The 20181-nt window shown below is 52.3% G+C and overlaps 1 protein-coding gene across 1 annotated transcript; it reads right to left on the bottom strand.

Moving 5' to 3' along the window:
• Positions 1–275: 275 nt before the first annotated feature.
• SLA2 (Src like adaptor 2) lies at positions 276–19911 on the bottom strand. The gene is made up of 8 exons (XM_084775725.1): positions 16764–19911; positions 13575–13713; positions 10366–10465; positions 9963–10049; positions 8827–8930; positions 2979–3128; positions 2012–2144; positions 276–1389 (listed from the first exon to the last, which is right to left on the bottom strand). The coding sequence occupies exons 2-8, from the start codon at positions 13672–13674 to the stop codon at positions 1269–1271; spliced, it is 795 nt and encodes a 264-aa protein (XP_084631851.1). The 5' UTR covers positions 13675–13713; positions 16764–19911; the 3' UTR covers positions 276–1268.
• Positions 19912–20181: the final 270 nt, after the last annotated feature.

Here is a 20181-nt window from a genome sequence, read left to right as displayed (position 1 = left end):
AAAGCCTTGCTCACCTACCCACCTGTACCCTCAGAACCTAGTAGCCCATCCCGCCCCTTCCTGTTTCCTCTCTGCTTTCATAGCAGCTGCAGTCAAGTGCGCTCTCTCCTCCCTCCTTCCCTCCCCCCTCTCTCTCCCCTCTTTCTCTCCCTCCCTCCTCGCCTCCCCACCTCTCTCTTGTTCTTCCTCCCTCTCCTCTCTCCCTTCCTCCATACCTCCCTCTCTCCCCACCCCACCCGTCTCTCTCTCTCCCTCTCCCTCCCTCTCTGCTCTCTCCCTCTCTTTCTCCCTTCTTCTCTGCCTCCCTTCCTCTCTCCCCACCTCTCTCTCTTTCTCTCTCTCCTTGCCTCGCCTCCCTCGGGCTGAAGTAGTTGGTGAAGGCTGTTACCTTGGTTTTGGCATTTTAGAGAGGGTCTACTCCTGATGTCCTGACCCAGCACCTAGATAGGTCTAGATGTGAGGTGGAAATGGTGTCATTTTGTGTTTGACCACCAGATGGCAAGATGGGGTATGAGGAGGACCTGGCTGTGTTTGGATGAACACTAAATGAAGTAGAATCTGAGAGAAGGGACTTGACAGGAAGATCTGGAGTGTTCATCTTGGCCTGCTTGGCACTGCTGTGGTAAGCCATCAAGTGCTCTGCTTTCTGAGCCATCCTCACATCCATCTGAGGTGTGATGGCACTTTTTTTTTTAAGTTCCTTTCACAAGGAGGTTGTTGTTGTTTTTTTTTTTTAATATTTATTATTATGTATACAGTAGCATGTACATCTGCAGGCCAGAAGAGGGCATCAGATTACATTATAGATGGTTGTGAGCCATCATGTGGTTGCTGGGAATTGAACTCATGACCTCTGGAAGAGCAGGCGGTACTCTTAACCACTGAGCCATCTCTCCAGCCCCCTGATGGCACTTTTGAATGAGACTTGTGAGTTTTCCTAATACATTTTTCTCTCATGCCAGTGGTGATTTTTCTGCCTTTTAGTAGGGCTGGTAACTTGCTCTGTAGAGGCCTAACTAGCCCTGCTTTGAACTGCTGCACATGGACTAGACGTTGTAGGTGGGGATGAGGCCTTGGGATGAGATAAATTACTTATCAGAATCCAGAGAGAAAGAAGCAGAAGGTCCAGGTGGGGCCCGGAACGTTTCTGTGCCCCACACCCCAGCACTCTCCACAGTCACAGCCTCGCCTCTGGGGTGCTTTGCCAGGGCCAGCCAGTTGGAGTTCTAGGTGCCGTGGCCTTGGTTCCCTTTGCTTTCTGTTTTGGACTAGACATCATCCAAGGAGTTCTCTTCAGTCAGGCTGATGTAGGAACTCAGGGATTCTCGGAGCCCCTCACTGAGGAGAGATGCCTCCCCACTGGCAGGTGCTTCCAGAAGTAAGATGCTGCTGTGGATGGGGGAAAGCGGGTAGAGGATTCACTTCCCCTTAGAACAGTACGTGCCACTCCTGCTGACAACCTCAGGCTTCTCTTGTTTTTTAAGACAGGGTTTCTCTGTGTAGCCCTGCCTGTCCTGGCCTCACTCTGTAGGCCAGGCTGGCCTGGAACTCACAGATCCCCCTGCCTCTGTCTGTTGAGTGCTGGCATTAAAGGTGTGCGCCACCACTTCCCATGGTGGGCTCATCTGTTAACTGATCTGACTCCATCTTTACCTCCCTATGGGGGACTCTGTTCACCCATCTGCTCTAACCATCTTCTCACCCTGGCTGCCCTGAGGTCTGCGCCTCCCTTTTCCCTTTTCCCTGACACTGCCCTGTCCAGCCTGGGATGGACTCTAGAAGGTATCTTTTTTTGTTTTGTTTTGTTTTGTTTTGAGACAGGGTTTCTCTGTGTAGCCTTGGCTGTTCTGGACTCACTTTGTAGTCCAGGCTGACCTTGACTCATCGATCCACCTGCCTCTGCCTCAAGTGCTGGGATTATAGGCCTGTGCCACCACGCCTGGCTTAGATGGTATTGCTTGCTGTGGTCGGCCATGTTTTATTCTGCCTTCATGGTTTTGGGACTCCTTACCTATCCAGCTCTTTCCAATTTAGTGATGATGTCGGCACAGTCACAGGTAGAGGTGTATCTTTGCCAGGTAGTGGGCCAGGCTTCTGGAGGACACAGGGCTCCCTGAGGACACAGCAGATGTCATCTGCCAGCTCTGTGGAGGAGATCCAAACCCATGATATGATACCTGCCCTGACAGTTTTCTGTGCTTGGCACGTTGAGGGTATGGTCACCAGAAAGTAATAGGAAGTGAAGTCTCAAGCTGTTGGGCTCATAAAGACTAAGGTGTGGTAAAAGTTCATCTAGGCAAAGTTACCTGATACTTAGTTCAGTGTAAAACTGAATAAAGCAAGTGAGGAGTGATCAGCCTGACCCTGTCAGATTACTGTGTAGAACCATCTCGTAGAATCTCACAGTGCCCCTCTCTGCTTTTTTCCCCTCAAGACAGGGTTTCTTTGTGTAACCCTGGCTGTCCCCACTCTATAGACCAGGCTAGCCTCAAACTCTGATCTGCCTGTGTCTTCCTTCCTAATGCGGGATTAAAGCTGGGCACCACCGCCTGGCAACGTTTCCCGTTTTGTCTCCTTGACAACTTGGTTACAGGACAGGCACCAGAATTGCTAAGGATTGCATTGCACCCCAGATGGGTGAGGTGTAAGCATTACATACTGGCTCCATGGATAAAGACTCGGGTGGCAGTCTGGTTCCTGTGGAGAGAACTCAGCTGCAGGGCATTTGATTTGGAGCCACCATTGCCAGTGACACGGACCAACCTCACAATGGGCCTGTAGTTCTTCGTCAGCTTGGGATGGAGACAGCTCCCACCCACAGCTCAGCACAGGGGCGGCATAAGGATAGACAGCAGAAGTGCCTCTTCTGTCTACGTCACCCCAGCAGGTCAAGCATCTAAAGGGCCCAACTGGCTGCCCCCTGCGCCCATCAGCCAGGTTATGGTGGAAGCCAAAAAAAAAAAAAAAAAAAGCCATACCAGAGTAATGTTCCACCAGGGCGTGGAGTGAGGGGAAGGTGAGACGTGGTGAGATGTACAGCCAGCCGTTGTCAAGACGCTGTATCCTGTAGTGTCTGATCCGGTCCCAAGATGCAGGGCGGCTGAGTCGGATGGACAGCGAATAGCAGCCTGGAGAGGAAAGGTCAGGGTTGAGTATGAGGTCAGCCCTGCCTAGGTTGAAAGAAGGAAAAAATAGCTACAGCCCAGCCTTGGTGGGGATGTTGGGGTTTAAGGCAGAACAAAAACTATTGGTTGTAATAGATATGATTCTGTGGTCCTCAGAAAGGGTGAGGTGGTGTAAGCATTAAGTACTGGCTGCATGGATAAAGAAAGACTCAGGCGACAGAAGGGTTTTCTCTGTGTAGCCCTGCCTGTCCAGGACTCACTTTGTAGGCCAGGCTGTCCTTGAACTCACAGAGATCCACCTGAGTGTTGAGAGTAAAGGGACACTGAGGGTTAATGATTATCCTGGTCTATCTGAACCCTGCCCTGTGCCCCTGCTGTTCTCTTTTTGGTGACTATGAATGGCTTCCATAGTCTCATGTATTTGAATGCTTGGTCATTAGGGAGAGGCATGACCTTGTTGGGGTAGGTGTGACCTTATTAAAGGGAAGTGTGTCACAGGTGGGCTTTGATCCTTATGCTCAGATCCTTAGGCTAGGCCCAGCATCTCACTCTCCCAGCTCCCTGCCGACCCAGATGTAGATCTCTCAGCTCCCTCTCCAGCACCCTGGCTGTCTGCACACCACCATGCTTCACAACCATGATGTTAATGAGCTAAATCTCTGAACTTGTAAGCCAGCCCCATGGAAATGTTTTCCTTATAAGAGTTGCCGTGGTGATGGTGTCTCTTCACAGCAACAGAACACTTAAGACAACCTTCTATGCAGACCCTTCTCTCACCTGCACGACACACACTGTCCTTCTAAAGAAGGAAGTCTCTCTCCCCAGGGATGGTTCTGATTTATTCGGCCATCTTCCCGCCTTCACAGACAGCCTTCATGCCTCCATCACTAAGCCCCAAACTCTGGAGTCACTGACTGCTTCCTCCCATACTGGCTTGATCTGGATCCGCAATGCCTTCCCAAAGGCCCTGGAGTGAAGGCATGACTCCAGTGCGGCAGTGATAGAGACCTTTGGGAAGTGGCAGGGTCGTGATGATTCGGGCTTCTCCCAGCAAGCTTTTCTCTTTCCTGGCTGCCACAAGCATCTTTTCTCCATCACATTCTTCCACCATGAGGCAAAATATCTTGCCAAAGACCTAAAAGGCAACTGGCCCAGGTGACTGTCAGCAGAAACCTCGGAAACCATGAGCCAAGAAAAACCTTTTCCCCTTTGAGTCGTATTATTTTGCCGCAGCCATAGAAAAGTATATAACAACCTGGTCTGGTGTTTGTATTTGATTGCTAATTTCCCCCTACCCCCTCCACCCCCGCACCAGGTCTCCTTGCTGTCTTTAATGAGCAGACACTCACCCCAAAATGATGTTTGTAATCCTTGCCTTCAAGTTATTCCTGATTGGCTGAATAAATGCCTACACACCTGGCCAGGGCAGAGCGAGGAGGTATGGCCAAGTTCTCAGGCTTCCAGGAGAGAAGAAGGATCTTGGGTAAGAGAGAAGGAGGAGGAAGCAGGGCTGCCATGATGGGTTATCATGGAGAGGAGCTCTTGGCCAGATCAGCCTGGATGGAGGGAGCAGCCCAGATGGACAACGTAAGCAAGTACTTGGATCATGAAAGGGAAGTAGCCCAGCTAGGAATGACTAAAGCAGATGGCCTGGGGGAGGCTGGAAAGTGATAAGGAGGTTTAAAGGGTTAATACCTGCCCAGGCCCCGGGAAAAGGAGGCTATTCTAAATACAGCCGGTGTCTGTGCCTCTATTATCTGTGCTAGCCAGATAGTTAATACCGCCATAATAATTGTAGGCTAATTTTATAACAAACATTATTAGATATTTTTTATATTTTCTACAACAAAATTAACCTGTCAGAAATCCTTACCTGGCTATGTTTAGAGAACACCTGGGATCAGGCCACATCTCAACCAGACAGAGTGAATGACTGCTTCCCACGTGGTTTCCCACTTCCAACTTGTCACCTACAGCAGTAGGTCACTCCTCTTTGGAGCCCTTCCTGTCACATTTATTACTTGTTTTTGTTTGTCCTGGAACTCTGTAGACCAGGCTGGCCTTGAACTCAGAGATCCACCTGCCTCTGCCTCCAGGTGCTGCGGGGTTAAAGGCATGTGCCACCACTGCCTGGCCTCCCTGTCAATTTATAATCAAAGTCCTCACTTTTGAAAGGCTTTCCAGAATCTGCCCTCTCCTTGGACCACTGGCTCTAGGCAGAGAAGTCTTTCCTCAAGGCACATGCGCACTGACCCCACAGACACACCTTCAATTCTGCTTTCCGCTTTCCTGTGGCTCTTAAGGAGATGGACACTTCCTTACTCATTTGCTCACTGTCCACTCTGCCACTGAGGCTGTGGCTGGGATCCTGCTTTCTGTTTTATACCTTGGATTTGAGTGTCCTAGTGCTTGGTTATTGACAGTGGCTCATTGCATAGCTGAAGCTGGCCTTCCACTGTGATCTCTACGCCTCTCCCTCCCAGGGCTGAGGTTACAGTGAGCTGACTAAAGACTCACTGTCCTTGCACTTCTTGTAGAAAACATTGAACAACTGCCCATGAGTCATGGCCATGAGGCCAGAGCTTAGCTCCTGGATGGAGGAGCTACCTCTTTCTCATTGACCTCCCTTACTGCATCCAACACAAAGGGGGCAACAGGGAGTGGAGGAAGGATGCTTGTTGGAACCCGTCCTTAATCCCAGCACAGCTCTCTGGTGCAGTTCTGTGGCCTGTGCAGGTTTAGGACTCTTTCATAAAGCAATACTTTGGGGCCAACTCAAGCCTGGCTCTCCCCAGGCCTAGATCATGACCAGGTAAGCTAGAGGGACTCTGAGATGATGGGGGGCGGGGTTTGGGGTGGCTGGTAGGGTTCTCTTGAGAGCTCAGGCCTGCAGGCTTTCCTCCTTGGTTAAACACGTAGTTCCACTCCTCAGCCTCAGAGCTGCACTGGCCTCGGGTCCAGGCTGAACGCTGTGACACTAGCTACTCAGGTGGAGGCAAGGAGGATCACAGGGCCTGGCTGAGCCGCAGAATGAATTCAACAACAGCCTGAACAACTTAGTGAGACGCTGCCTCAAAATAAAGAATACCGCAGAAAGAGAATTAGAAGAGCTGATCCTGGTGTCGGCCAGTCAGCGGTTACCGTGACGTATGTGACAAAATGCACAGGATGTAAGTAAAGGTCTTTCTCTCACCACTCATCTGTATTCGGCCTGGCTTCCCTAGTACATCCTCCGAGAACCACCCAGAGAGGGAGGCAGATTTCAGGCCTCTGTCCCCAGTGGGTCTGTGACGGCAAGAGCTGCCCCTGTCACACAGTCCAGAGCTTCCCAATGACTCCTGAGAGCCACCAGGTTTCATGGTGCACACCTTTCATCCCAGCACTCAGGAGGCAGAGGCAGGTGGATCTCTGAGTTCACGGCCAACTTGGTTTACAAAGGGCCAAGGATACACGGAGAAGCCCCATGACATCACTCAGGACCTTAGAACTTAGTGTCAGTTTTACTTTTTTGGCCCACAACCCACAGAACAAACCTTCACACGGCCATCTAGGACATACCTAATTTAAAGTGTCTGAATCTGGTCCGAGCCCCCAACACTCCTCACTCCAGCACACACTGGGGCTTCTAAGATGCTCTACTTAACTGCAAACCTGCCTTGTCCGGTGCGGAGCACTTTTTCAGATTCCAGATCCCACGACATATCATCCCTGACCAGCTCAAGTTTGGGGTGGAGGCGTCCAAGGTATCAGCATCTCCCAGGTGATTCCAATGGACAGCTAAGAGCTGCTTCTTCAGGTGAGCTAGCTCCCCAGGCCAACAGTGCGAGGGGAGCGTGCTCAGTCCCGGCCCCAGCCTCAGCCCGCTGTGCATGCAGCGGTCCTGCTAGCAATTCTGTTACATCCCAGGATAGAGACATCCCTCCCCACGCCCCACCCAGCTCTATAAGGGACGAACTAAAGTGATCTCTTTGCCTGAGCTAGGTAGGTATGTCCTCTAGCCTAAGCCGTGCCATTGAAAGGAAGCCCTGAGGAAAGGTTGCAGTCAGTGCCTGGGAGACAACCATTCTAAAAGGTCATCCCGGGAAGTTTTTGTGCAAGCTAGCGAACCCCATGCATCCTGTGGTCCTGCCTCCCCAGTGCTAAGATTACAAGCATACGTCACGTGCCATGCCTTTTTACATGGGTGCTGGAGCTTGAAGTCAGGTCCACACGCTTGCAAAGCAAACACTTTCTGGACTGTGGCATCTCCCAGCCCCCTCTGCCTTTCATTACTTCATTTTATAGTTGAGGGCCTTACTCTGTACCTCCAGCTAAGCCTGGAACTCACTACTGGCCTAGGTTGGTCTTGAATTCCTGGGTGATCCTCCTGCCTCTCCTGAGGGCAGGAATTACCAGTACTCCCAGCTTTCTCTATTGAGACTGGGTCTCCTGCAGAACAGTAAGTATGCCTTGAAGTCTCTATGTAGCTGGGAGCGACTTTGAACTCTTGATCCCCTGGGCTCTGGCTCCTGGAGTGCTGGGTTAGAGCATGCGCCACCGTGCTGTAACTCAGGGTCTTCTGTTTCTCATGGGAGTTGCCTTATGATCAACCCCCACTGGGTCCCAGCCTGACTGTGGATCCTCCCAGGTCCTTGAAGATCTTTAGGGACTCTCTCTTGGCTTCTCTTTTACCACTGCACGAATTCCCCTTGAATATGCTTTTTTTTTTTTTTTGTCTGTGTATCTTTGGCTGTCCTGGACTCACTTGGTAGACCAGACTGGCCTCGAACTCACAGCAATCCGCCTGCCTCTGCCTCCCAAGTGAATACGCTCCTTCTTAATCAAGAGGGCAGGATGAATGCGGCACAAGGGGTGGTCACTAGACCCCTTCGGGCTGCACCAGGCCAGGGCTAGGGTGGGGTGGGTGGCTGAGCACTGAGCACTTCCTGTGGCTCTTCTAGCTCACAGTTGGTAGGTATGCAGGGCTCCAGTCCCCGTCCCCACCACCACCACCACCACGGAAGCTTCCTGTTTGTGGCTGCCGCACTGGGGCCAGCTGCCCCACCACCACCTGCAGCCAGCCAATGGGTGTGTGTGAGAGTGCAGGGGTTGATAGTTCTTGGAAATGAGCAGGAGAGGCTGGAAAAAGATACTCCAGAAAGCCCCTGGGGGAAGTGCGCGCCGAGCGGAGGTTGAGCACAAGGCCCCTGCAGCCCAGCTCAGTAAGTTCAGTTAGGGCACACACAGAGGTCGGCCTGCACTCTCGGGTGTCTCCTCCCTTAGGCCATCCCTAGCAAACTCCGCACTGCTACCCTGCGGCTCGTGATGAACATCTGCCAAGAGATCATATCATGTGCTGTCTCGGGACGGAGGGCTCACCACCGCCCGTCAGAGGAAATCCCCGTTGCCGAATCGTATAGACTAAGCTCGGATTCTGGTCTGTAGAGTCATACCCACTTTGCCCTATTGTCAGAGGGTCCTCATGGAGCAATGGGGCTCAGCTCCAAGCCTAGGAACTCACTCCATGAAGTCTCCCCTTGATTGCTCCAGGGAAATTGTCTTTCCTTTGCCCTCATAGCCTGGCTCCACCTTAGGGCCTTTTCCTGGCTGGACTCAAGCAACCTCTGCTGACTGGAATGGCAACAGTCTGCCCTCCTTGGTCTCCTATCCTGAGCCTGCTCTGGAGAGTTGGGGTGGCGGGTTGGGCGCTGAGCTTACCCACCTCTCCTGGTTTGGCTCTCTCTGATGAGGAAGGCCCCTCCCGGGTTCCCAGGCAACAAGAGTAGTTCCTCAGCTTTCTCCCGGCTCAGGCCCTCATACAGCCACCTGGAGGAGCAGAGAGGGGACAGGGTAGGCTTGTGGGTTTTAAGAAACTCCTTCCTGGGCCTGGAGCGATGGCTCAGAGGTTACGAGCACGGCCTGCTTTTCCAAAGGTCCTGAGTTCAATTTCCAGCAACCACATGGTGGCTCACAGCCATGTAGAGATCTAGTGCCCTCTTCTGGTGTGCAGGCATGCATGTAGGCAGAATACTGTATAAATAATAAATAAAAAAAGCTTTTAAAAAAGATTTTATTTATTATTATGTATATAGTATTCTGTCTGCAAGAACATTTGTAAGCCAGAAGAGGGCATCAGGTCTCAGTATAGATGGTTGTGAGCCACCATGTGGTTGCTGGGAATTGAACTCAGGACCTCTGGAAGAGCAGGTGGCGCTCTTAACCACTAAGCCATCTCTCCAGCCCCCCTCTTTTTTTTTTTTTTTTAAGAGACTTCTTCCACACCGCTCTCTGTATGACCTTGAGATCTTCTCTCCCCTGCCCTCTGGGCCTAGACGCTTTCTGTCCCATGCAGAGCATGTCTCAGCAGTTCAGAGGTCTCTTCTGGCTTTGCTCTCAGGGGGGCCTGTTCCAGAGACTTTGGGGAGCAGCCGTATGAAGGCAGCCCCAGTTGTTCTTTGCCTAGAGACTTGGTTCCCAAGTGTCCTGGGTGCGGCAAAGCTAACAGCAGAGGCTGCTACCAGCCTGAATCCTAACACCGCCCATGCCTCTAGCTCGACTGTGGATCCACTCACCTTCGTGATCCACTTTAGGATGTCCTTAGAGACCGCCTGTGTCCTCTGTGTCCCCTTCAGTGGCCTCTACACTTAATCCTGGCCCAAAGCCCCACACCACAACACCTCCTCTATGGGGCCTTCTCTGCTCCTGGGTCTCATGGGCCAAGCTGAACAAGACATGACACTTGTCTGCTCCTTCAGAAGGCAGGGCCCAGGCTCTGTTCAGTTTGTGGCTCTGTGTAAAGTGAACACTGTGGGAAGAGTGTAGGAAGGTCTCTAATGTAGGCCTGGGCCAGGTACTCACCCGTGGGAGACTTTAGCCACGTGGACACTGGGGATGTGGTACTCTTGGCCAGACACTTCCGACAGGACTGTCCACCAGTCTCCTTCCCTGTCCGGAGATCACAGTGGGTACCAGCTTCATTTGGAGTTGTCAAGAACCTTCTCCAGACTTACAGCACCTGTTCTAGTCATTTCCCAGAATTCCCTACACCAGGCTCCTCTTTAGGTGAGGGCCTGGCAGGTGGGCCTATTCCAAAGCCTGACCTCACTGCCTCTTCCCCTGCGGGTGTGTCAAGCTGCCAGAAAACCACCCAGGGCGTGGTCACATGGGAGCCCTCCAAGAGTAGCCCTGTGCCTCCCTGCTGGCTGTGGAAGGGCCCCTTCTCCCACAGTGTGACCTCAGGGGCCCAGTGTTGGAGACTTACTCAGAGAGGATGCTCAGTGGCTCCCCGAGCCTCAGAGATAGTCCGGCCTGCTCACCTGCTGGGAAACTGCCCAGGGCCACAGCTGTGACTTTGCTTCTCTCTAGATAGAGGGATAGACACACCCACTAGGTCAGTCTTTTCTCAAGATGTGAAGTCTGGTTGATCCCTGCCTTGGCCTGGCTCCCCTCATTTACTCCTCCCACGGGCACGCACAGTGGGGGCGGAAAAATCTTTCCGGCAGGCTCTACAGGGTTTGGGAGAGCCCAGATAGCTCTGGAGGGTTCCCATGAAGGCCTTCAGGTCATGTAGTTTGAGGACCAGGATCCTGGCATGCCTCCCTGGATGTCTTAGACAGAGTTTGATGAAGGAAATCTCTAGCTGGGGAACTAAAATCCTACAGCCCAGGGCCAAGGGATGCTGCGCTGTGTAATAGAACACTTGCCTCGAATGTACATAGCTCAGGTCCCATCCCTAGCACCCTGGCAAAGCAAAACAAAAACCCCCACTGCCGCTAGAAGCCCTTATCGACATGGATCTGAGGTGGGCCTCTGAAGTCTAGTGGTGGGACCACACAGCAGCTCTGAGGGCAGGGGGAGGAGCTCAGGAAGGCTAACAGCTCAGCCTGGGGCTCCAGGCCTGAAGTCTATGAGCACCAGCACTGCCATGTGCTGCCAGGAGACAGAAAACAGGCTGCAAGCGGAGGGTAACCTCCCTTTGCAGGGTGAGGTTCGTTCCCACACATCTGATTCTGGTTTCCTTGTTGCTCCTCTGTCAGGCCCCCGGAGAAATGCCCATGTAAAGAGGTTCTGTAACTCTAGAGCACTGTGCACAGACGCAGGCTGGATTCCCAATGGCCTATATCCGGGGCAGTGAGTGAAGGCCCGTGCCATCCCTCAGAAATGCCACAGAAGCTGCTATTGCAGGCCTGACCAGGGCAAGTGCCCTACGGGAGCATGTGGCTAAGAGTCCTGCTAACCCTGACTGCACATCAGGCCCTACTGGGAGCTTCCTCCATAATTTTACTTCTTAGTGGGCCCTGACGTCGGTGTGTCTGGTTGTCTCTGCTTTGCAGGAAGGTCTCAAGACCTTGATGCAGGTCTCAGCAAGGAGAAGGGCATAACATTCCAATTCCACAGGACCCTGTTCACGGGCCCAGGTTGGGGAGGAGGGGGCATGAGGGGGGCCCCAGCTTCCTGGGAGGTGAGGGTTCCAATGGAGGAGGGATTGGCATGGGTCGTGGAACCAGAGTGAAGCTAAGTCACCAGTCACTTAGTGGACACGAAGTCGAATCTGGAGGCTGGCCTGGCCATCAGGGAGCAAGCAGCGGCCAGCCAGCCCACCCAGTCTAGCAATCCTTCCCTAAGGCGGAAGAGCCAGCAAGTGTCGTTGCAAGCTACCTCAACGCCTCTCCTCTCTTTCCTTCCTCTTCTCCTTTCTCAGTAAGGATCCCCCAAAGGCAAGACTTGCTAGCACATGGTTACAGGATGCCAGGAAAATCAGGCAAGGTCAACAGAAAGGGTTCTTTGTTTACAAGGAGCTCCCAAAGTACCAAGGTCCCACAGGACTCTGGGATGCTCTCTCAAGAGGAAGCTGAGACCCAGGAGTCGGGGAGGGAGAGCAGACAGACAGACAGACAAGGATCCAGGAGGTAGGTGGGGTGGAGGGCTCTCTGCTGCAGGTGGGAAAGAACTGGCTCCCACATTTTCCCTCTTAAAAGGTGAGCAGAAACCCCACAGCAGGAAGCCTCTCAGACCCCAGGGTCTCCAACGAAGCCTGGTAAGGATTCTTGCCCTCCTAAAACCTGTGGCCTTGCAGGCCTGGCGGGTGAGCCTCCAGTGGCCCAGTGGCCCAACTTCGCATTTGGCTTCTTCAATAAGGCTGTTCTGACCTGCCCCTCCACACACTCCCATGCCTGCCGCACTGCCACCAAACCTAACACAACCGTCACCCAGTGAGACCGGGCCTAGCTTGTCCACTGTGCTCTCTTGGCACCCGGCAGAGCCTCAGTAAGTTTAAGATGGAGGCAGGCCTGGGGCACAAATGGCTTCTGGACCGAGCTAGTCAAAACTCATATTCCTCTTGAGACAAGGCAGCTCCCCTGAGAGATGCCCTCCTTTCCTTGAGACCGGGTGGAAGGGAGGATAGACCCCCCTGTAGGCACAGCTGCCAGGGGTGGTCGCCACCCTCAGGAGCACCAGGATGACCTGGCGGCCTGCCCCCTGCCTCTAGCTCAGTGAAAAGAGGGTTGTGAGGGGCTTGGTCTCCAAGTCTCTCACTGCAGATAAAGGGGCCCCAAGGGCTCCAAAGGCGCTCAGGGTGTCCTGGCCCTGCGGAGTCTGGAACTAGAGAGATAAGAGACTTGGGTGGAGAACAGGAAAAGAAACCCATCACTTTGAGGGGTCTGGGGGTTGAGGACCAACAGTTTCTGCCAGACGCTTGGCTCTGGTGTAGTTAGTTACTACTCCTCATGTCCCTCCTAACAGTGCTGATGGGATTGGATAATCTTGGTATCTGTGGCGGTTAATTCTCTGGACCACCATGGCTCCACACACATTTCGATAGTGTCTGGTCAAACCTGCCTGGCTATTTCCATGGAGATTGTTTTCAAACAAGACAATCCCACCCCCCGTTATAAAATGAAAGAAAGGCTCTTCTAGCGTGTAACCCAGGATAGACATAAACCACTATTCTCCTTGCCTTCTAAGTGAAAGAAGCATAGGCTTGTATTGCTGCAGTAACTTGATGCCCAACTTTAAGCACATTTTTGAACGTGTGCTCAGGTGGACCCCACAGGCTCCCGTGTGCTACCCATCAAGTACCCATCAAACACTGAGTTCCACTCCCATTGCCTCACATTTAATGTTCTTATCTCGCCGGGCGTGGTGGCGCACACCTTTAATCCCAGCACTTGGGAGGCAGAGGCAGGCGGATTGCTGTGAGTTCGAGGCCAGCCTGGTCTACAAAGTAAGTCCAGGACAACCAGGGCTACACAGAGAAACCCTGTCTCGAGAAACCAAAACAAAAAACAAAAAAACAAAAAACCCAATAATGTTCTTACCTCTACTGCAGACTCGACAGATGCTGGGAGCCTGTCTGGCTCACTGGGAAGGGTACACATAGGGCTTTCGTTGAAGCTGAGGGTTGTGTTGGGGTTGTCAGCCTGGGACCGAGGGGCAGTGAGGTCCTGGAAAGGGCCTGGCATGACCTACCTGCTTGGGTGGACACAGGTCCCTGGCCTGGGCCAGACGAACTGGAGTTGGAGCTTGGGCTGGGCAAGCTCTTCCCTCTGCTGGGCAAACTTCCCATCATTCCTCAGCGGAGTCTCAGAAGCACACGCCTGGAAGAAACCTGGAAAGGGTGCTGCTGTGTGGACAGAGCCTGGGATCCCGGCTCGGACCCAGCTACTTGGCTGTCACAGGGATGTGACCTGACCCATCAGGGCCAAGAAAAAGACACCACGAAAAGAAACGGTCTCAATAGCCGTTCTCTCAGGGCCTTGCAAGGCATCACTCTGTTGTACTGACTGACAGGAAATCCAAGCTGAGACCGTGGGCAAGGTGGAGGTGATTTTTTTCTGTATCCCATTCTTTCTAGGCACTGGCCTTGTTCCACTCAAGTATTCTGGGCCTTTTCTTGTGTTCCCTCCGGTGGCTTGGCCTGCCTTTTCCATTCCCTTTGGGTCTGTCTGGGCCCCACCCTGCCTCAGGAAGCTCTCTAGGAATCTTCAGCCTTTGCTGATCTTCCTTTGAATTCCTGTGGCCTGAGGAGCCATTCCTCAGCCCTGGGGTCACAGTCTGCTCGTTGGTGGCAGGGATAGTCGGAAGACACTGAGCTCTTTGCTGGATGCCAAGGCCCATGGCTAGGGTTAGGGATGGGCCAGAGGAAACAGGAGGGCTTGGGATGGGAGCCAAAAACAGAAGGATGCTGCCAGAGCACAGGGTAAGATTGCCGGGAGTCCGCGTCAGTCTGTGTGGCTTGCAGGGCTCTGAGTGACTGACTGGTCACTTCCCTTCTTGGTGCCTCTTTTTCTCATCTGAGAAGTGAGGAGAACCACACTCAACCATTGGGTCTGGTAGATAATGGCCTGGAAAGCCAGGCCTGGGGCCACGCTTCCTTCCTGGTCTTCAATGTCCTTTGTGACAAATTCCTCTAGGAATGCTTCCCTTTTCACTTACTCTGTCATGTTCCTTAGAGGCTTCTTTTTGTTGTTTGCCTTTAGTTTTTATTTGTTTAATAATTTATTTCTATTGTATGTGCCTTGGTATTTTGCCTGCGTGTATGTCTAGGTGAGGGTGGTCAAGAGTCCCTCAGACAGGAGTTACAGACAGGTGTGAACTGCCGTGTGGGTGCTGGGAATTGAACCCAGGTCCTCTGGAAGAGTAGCCAGTACTCTGAACAGCTGAGCCATCTCTCCTGTCTTCTGCTTTGTTTTTCAAGACATGGTTTCTCTGTGTAGCCTTGGCTGTCCTTAGACTCACTTTGTAGACCAGGCTGGCCTTGAGCTCACAGAGATCTGCCTGTCTCTGCCTCCTGAGTGCTGGGATTAAAGGCGTGCGCCACCACACTCGGCCCTGTTTTCTGCTTTTATGAGACTGTGAACTGAGGACTATGTTCCCTCACCTGGCCCCAAACTCCTGGGCTCAAGTGACCCTGCTTCATAGCCATTTGACAGCCACCAGGCTCAGTTGGAGCCATTCCTTGCCATGACTCTAAAGTTCTGTGTCCTATGCTCAGCATTCAGTGAGGCCACCAAAGGCACTCAACACACATCAGCAGAGTGAATCAAAGAGACCACAGTGTTTTGCAGTGTCTGGTCCTCGGTCTAAGCAAATCCTTGGTTTCTAGAGAAATGCTGATTATCCAACACAATGTTAAGTGTTTCAGTGGGGTGGGAGGTGGGTTCTCTCACTCTTTTCAGATGATCTCATTGCTTTCTGGGACAAGATATAATTTCACCCATTTGGTTCCATTCAGCTGCCAAGGTACTGCCAACGGTTCGCAGTTGGAAGGGGCAGCTCACAGAACACCATGAGGACACAGTCAGCATGCTCTTTGCCCTAGGGTAGGGCCACACCCTGCCTGAATGAGGGTGTTGTCCATCCATACCAAGGGATGACATCCATTTTCTGGAATAGTCTGCACTGAGTAGAGCCCCAGCTCTGCAGGGATGACCACTCCTCTGTGCTAGCCCCGTGTCATCATCTGGACAAACAGCAACTGTCCCGCTGCTTCTGTGCAGGAGCTCAGTGTCCACAGCACACAGTTCAGGAACACCAAACAGGCTGGTGCTCCAGGATTGGCTCTGAGACTTTGGGGGTTGGGCAGCTGGGGTGAGGGCAAGGGTTCTGCTGCCTCCTGAGGGCTGGGATCTGCTCATTGCCAGGGCAGATCTTCCACGTCAGCCGCCATGAGTGTGAAGTTCAGGCTAAGTGCTCGGCTTGATGCCTGCACGGGTCGCATGGGGGACTCACTCAGACCAGCTGTGCGAGGCAAAGCATGACACCTGGACTGTCTCCTGTGATGAAGGACCCTAGGGCCCACTCCACAGGGCTGAAGGGAGGACTGGAGGTCAGGAACTCCCTTGCTTTACTTCAGGACCCCTGGGCCAGAGTGGACCTGCTGGGCACCTCTCCGGGGCTCTGCAACTTCCTCTTCCTGGTCTGGTACCTACTGGGGAAGCTGAGGCCCAGGCAGTGGCAGTGAGGCCAAGGACAAGCAGGTGCTGGCCACATTCACAGAAGAGAGCAGATGATGTGTCACACGTCTGAGCAACATACTATGTGCTTAGGCACTGCCTGGTGTCCCGGCGAGCAGGTGGGCAGAGTGTTGGTGAAAGGCAGAGAAACTGCACAGTGCCCAGGCTGCTGTGCTTCTCTCTAATCCCATTTTCATTGCAATGACCTTGTCTAGAGGATGCAAGGATCTCATGCACAGGATGACTTCCTGCTGCTTGGGGCAGCGGTTAGACACTGCAGGGCCAGGATGGCCATTTTCTCTTTTGTGATTTTGTGTGGTTGGCTTTGTATCTGGGACCTGAGCTCGGGGGCTCAAGGGCTCTTTAGCCTCAGCTTCACTCCTTTTCAAACTTAGAATCTCACCCTGTGAGAGCAACTGAGATGCTGCGGGTGACTGTCTTCAGCGAGTAAGAGTCCCCCTGAAAAGTGGGCCGCATAGAAGAGACCAGCAGCAACATGAGATCTTGAAAAAAAAACTTCAAGTCTCCTGGAGGCAGTCGGAGGGACCAGAGCCTACTGTGTGTCTGTGGCATCCTAGACATATCCTTGTCCGTCTAACTACCAGCCATCCTCCCGGAGCCTACCTACAAAGCTCACCCCACAGTCTCAGAGAGGACCGTTCTTTCTCCCGAGGCCACCAGAAAACAAAGCGAGCATACTTACGGGTTTGCCATCAGAAGTTTGGTGAGGGCGGTCAGCGGATGCGCACACCGGCCTGACAGTTTGTCGGCATTTCATGCACTAACACCTTGGCTCTCAGCCTGGAGGATCACCAGAGGGCGGTCAGAGTAGGTTGAGATGATTAAGCTTAGTTGTCAGTGGACAGCAGTCTCCACGAAACTGGCACAGGAACCCCTTGCTGCTTTAGGGAAGCCAGATTGGGCGTTCCTGCCCAGCACAGCAGGGCCAGAGAGTGAGGCCTAGGGAGCTGAGCCCCTTGTAGACACAGCTCCCAGCTGCACACTCTGTGGTTCTCACAGCCCCACAGCCTCCCCGCCTCTGTTTCCTCTGACGGCATCGTAGACCATGGAGGCACCACCTCGCCCCTTTCCTGTTTCTAGGGAGCAGCTGCTCTCCTCCCGAGCCTCATGCTGGAGGTCCTGCTTGCCTCTTTGGCTCCATCTGGTCCACGGAATAATGAATGTGGAGGGATGCGCAAGTGTTCCCACGCAGGTGTTCCCACTCAGGCCTGGCCAGAGTAATCAGCCTAGCGCTCAGTCTTAGCAGCTCTGAGTTCAAATAGTCAGAGGGCACTAGGCATAGGAATCACCACCTGGGGTCTTTCTCAGTTATAGACTCCAAAGTGGGGCTCATTTCTGGGCCAGTGGGATGGCTTAGTGGATAAAAATGCTTGCCACCAAGCCTGAAGACCCCAGTTCAATCCTCAGGACCCAGTGGCGGAAGGAGAGGCCTGGCTACTGAAAGCTGCCTTCTGTCTACTCCCATACCACTGTGAATACACGCACCCAATTCCATCAGAAAGCTGCTTTTTTACTTCCACTCAAGTACATTAGTAAATATGTAAAAAAATAAATAAATAAATAAAAAGATTTCTAACAAGTTCATGGGTAATGCCCATGCTGTTGGCGTGGGAACTACATTTTGAAAGTTCAGATTTGGGGCCGAGGTGTAGTTTAGTAGGAGACGTGTGCTTGCCATGTTCTAAACCACGGGTTCCATCCAAAGTACCTGAAAGTAACTCTAGCCTGGCCTCAAAGTGTGATTCCAGCAGTCACGGCCGGCATCAGCTGGGAGGTCATTAGGTGTGCAGGCTTGTCTCAGCCCCAGGAAGTCAGAAAGAGCCTGGGAGGGCTCCGTGTTCACATTACACAGCATTTCAGGGGAGGCTGAAGCCCATGCTTGAAACTCACAGGTGTCCTATCCAGAACTGACAATGACCTTGACTGCATCTACTAACAATGAGCACACCTGCCACTGCCTACCGTCCCCTCCTTAGTGGCCTTTTTTATTTTATATTTTGTTTTTTGAGACAGGATTTTTCTGTGTAGCCTTGGCTGTCCTGGACTCACTTTGTAGACCAGGCTGGCCTTGAACTCACAGAGATCTGCCTGCCTCTGCCTCCCCAGTGCTGGGATTACAGGCATGCGCCACCTCCCAGCTATATATATAGTGGCCATTCTTTAACCCAGGGCCCCATGGTGCTCCGACACAGCCTTTTCTGGGCACTCTCAGGGTTCCCGTGCTCCTGAGGAGGCCCAGTGGATCTTCAGCACCATGCCCACTCAGCGTTCAGGGAAGAAAGGCGTGCAGTGGAAGCACGTTTTCTGGAGGAAGGTTAGTGTGTTTGTTTAATGTTGCCGGAGGAAGTTGGTGCGGAGGCACCCTTCAAGCCCTGCCTCCGGACACGTCAGATGCCCATCAGACTCAGTGAAGGTCACAGAGACCCAGTTCCACAGTGTCACCTCTAGTGGGTCAAGGAGGTCTTTTCTTTTCCTTTCTATGTCTCTGCCTGCGTACATGTGGGAGTGTACATAGCACAACACACATGTGGAGGTTAGAAGCACACTGTCCCCTTTTCTGGGACTGAGGGGTGGAGAAGCACTCTCCACCCAGACCTGGGAGGTGCTTCCTGCAGATGCGTGGGTATCTGCTAAGCTATCAGATGCTACAGGGACAGCATTTTTGCTCTACAGAGTGAGCCCGGTGCTTTGTTTCCATCTTCCTTGGCTAATCTAGAGCTTAGGATAATTTCGAGAAAACTCCACAGTGCAGCAGACACCATCCATGGGCTTTGGACCCCTCCCTCTGACTCTCAGGGTGACATAAGTGAATCCACTTGGACGGGGAAGGTGACTGCCACCCTGCCTGCCTATCTGTGTAACAGGTAGCCCTTCTACTGGTCTCAGCCAATCAGTGGCCCGCACAGTCTCCCACATTCCTCAGACATGCCCTCTCCTGAAATCACTCTGCAAATACTGTTGTCCAAGTGGAACCAAAACCCAGTCTTGTGGCCACCCAGATATCTGCTCTGTGTATTTCCCTTAAAAATGCCACTGAGGACAGAGGCACTGGTATCCTTTCTGCTCCTGTGCCCAAGAAGCTACTGATGATGGCCAGTATTGATGACTGCTACACATCAGCCAGGGGCTGTACTGCCCCTGGGCAACTTTGCCAAGGCCACCTTTGATGCCATCTCCAAAGCCTACAGCTATCTGATACCTGACTTCTGGAAAGAAACTGTGTTCACTAAGTCTCCTTATCAGGAATTCACTGATCATCTTGTGAAAACCCACACCAGAAATTCCTTGTTTAACAAGGAATTCCCGAAATTTGTGGACAAATGGATTGACCTAGAAATTACCATAATGAATGAGTTCACCCAGAAGCAAAAAGAGACAAACGGTATATACTCACTTATATCAAAACACTAGTCCAAGGGATACGTCCCATGAAAAACTTTACTTACCAAGAAAGTGGGTCAGAGGAGAGGACATCCTATTGAGACTTTAGGCGAGAGTAGCATGGAAGAATGGGGAAATAGTAGGACCCACAGGGTCCTGGAAACCTACAAGAAGAACTTTATGACAGGCAGATCTGGGTCCTGGGGTCCTCCTCAAACTAAGGCACCAGCCAAGGAGAAATAGGCAGTAAACTTCGAACCCCTACCAAGACCTAGCTGACGAACATGATATTCTCCACCGTTGAGTGGAGAGTGAGATCTGACTCTCAAACGAACTCTGGTGCCCCTTTTCTGACCACATCCCCTGGATGGGGAGGCCTGGCTGCACTCAGAGGAAGGATAGCAAGTTACCAAGAAGAGACTCGATAATCTTAGAGCATATATAGGGGGATGAGGTCTCCCTCAATCACAGACATAGGGGAGGGGAGAAGGGGGGAAGTGGGAGGGAGGGAAGAATGGGAGGAAACAGGGGAAGGGCTAACAATCAAGATGTAATATGAACAAATTAATAAAAAAAAAAAAGAAAAAGAAAACCCACACCAGAGTCTCTGTTCAGAGGACCCAGGTTCAAGCTGTTGCTACAACATACGGGTTTTTGTACAAGAAAAATAAAGTGAATTAAGTCTGGAAAAATTGCCGTTGAGGATGCAAACAAGTCCC

This window comes from Acomys minous (genome assembly GCF_964271855.1).
Source record: "Acomys minous genome assembly, chromosome: 3".
NCBI lineage: Eukaryota > Metazoa > Chordata > Mammalia > Rodentia > Muridae > Acomys > Acomys minous.
This window is presented reverse-complemented; position numbering and strand designations above follow the sequence as displayed.

What these genes read in the sequence shown, in the direction of transcription:
- SLA2 (XM_084775725.1), bottom strand. Translation starts at nt 13,674, where the DNA reads ATGATGGGAAGTTTGCCCAGCAGAGGGAAGAGCTTGCCCAGCCCAAGC. An exon ending in CCACTGAGCATCCTCTCTGA is followed by an intron (nt 10,050 to 10,365) that starts GTAAGTCTCCAA and finishes ATCTCCGGACAG; the next exon opens with GGAAGGAGACTGGTGGACAG. An exon ending in CCTGGTGGAACATTACTCTG is followed by an intron (nt 2,145 to 2,978) that starts GTATGGCTTTTT and finishes TCTCCTCCACAG; the next exon opens with AGCTGGCAGATGACATCTGC.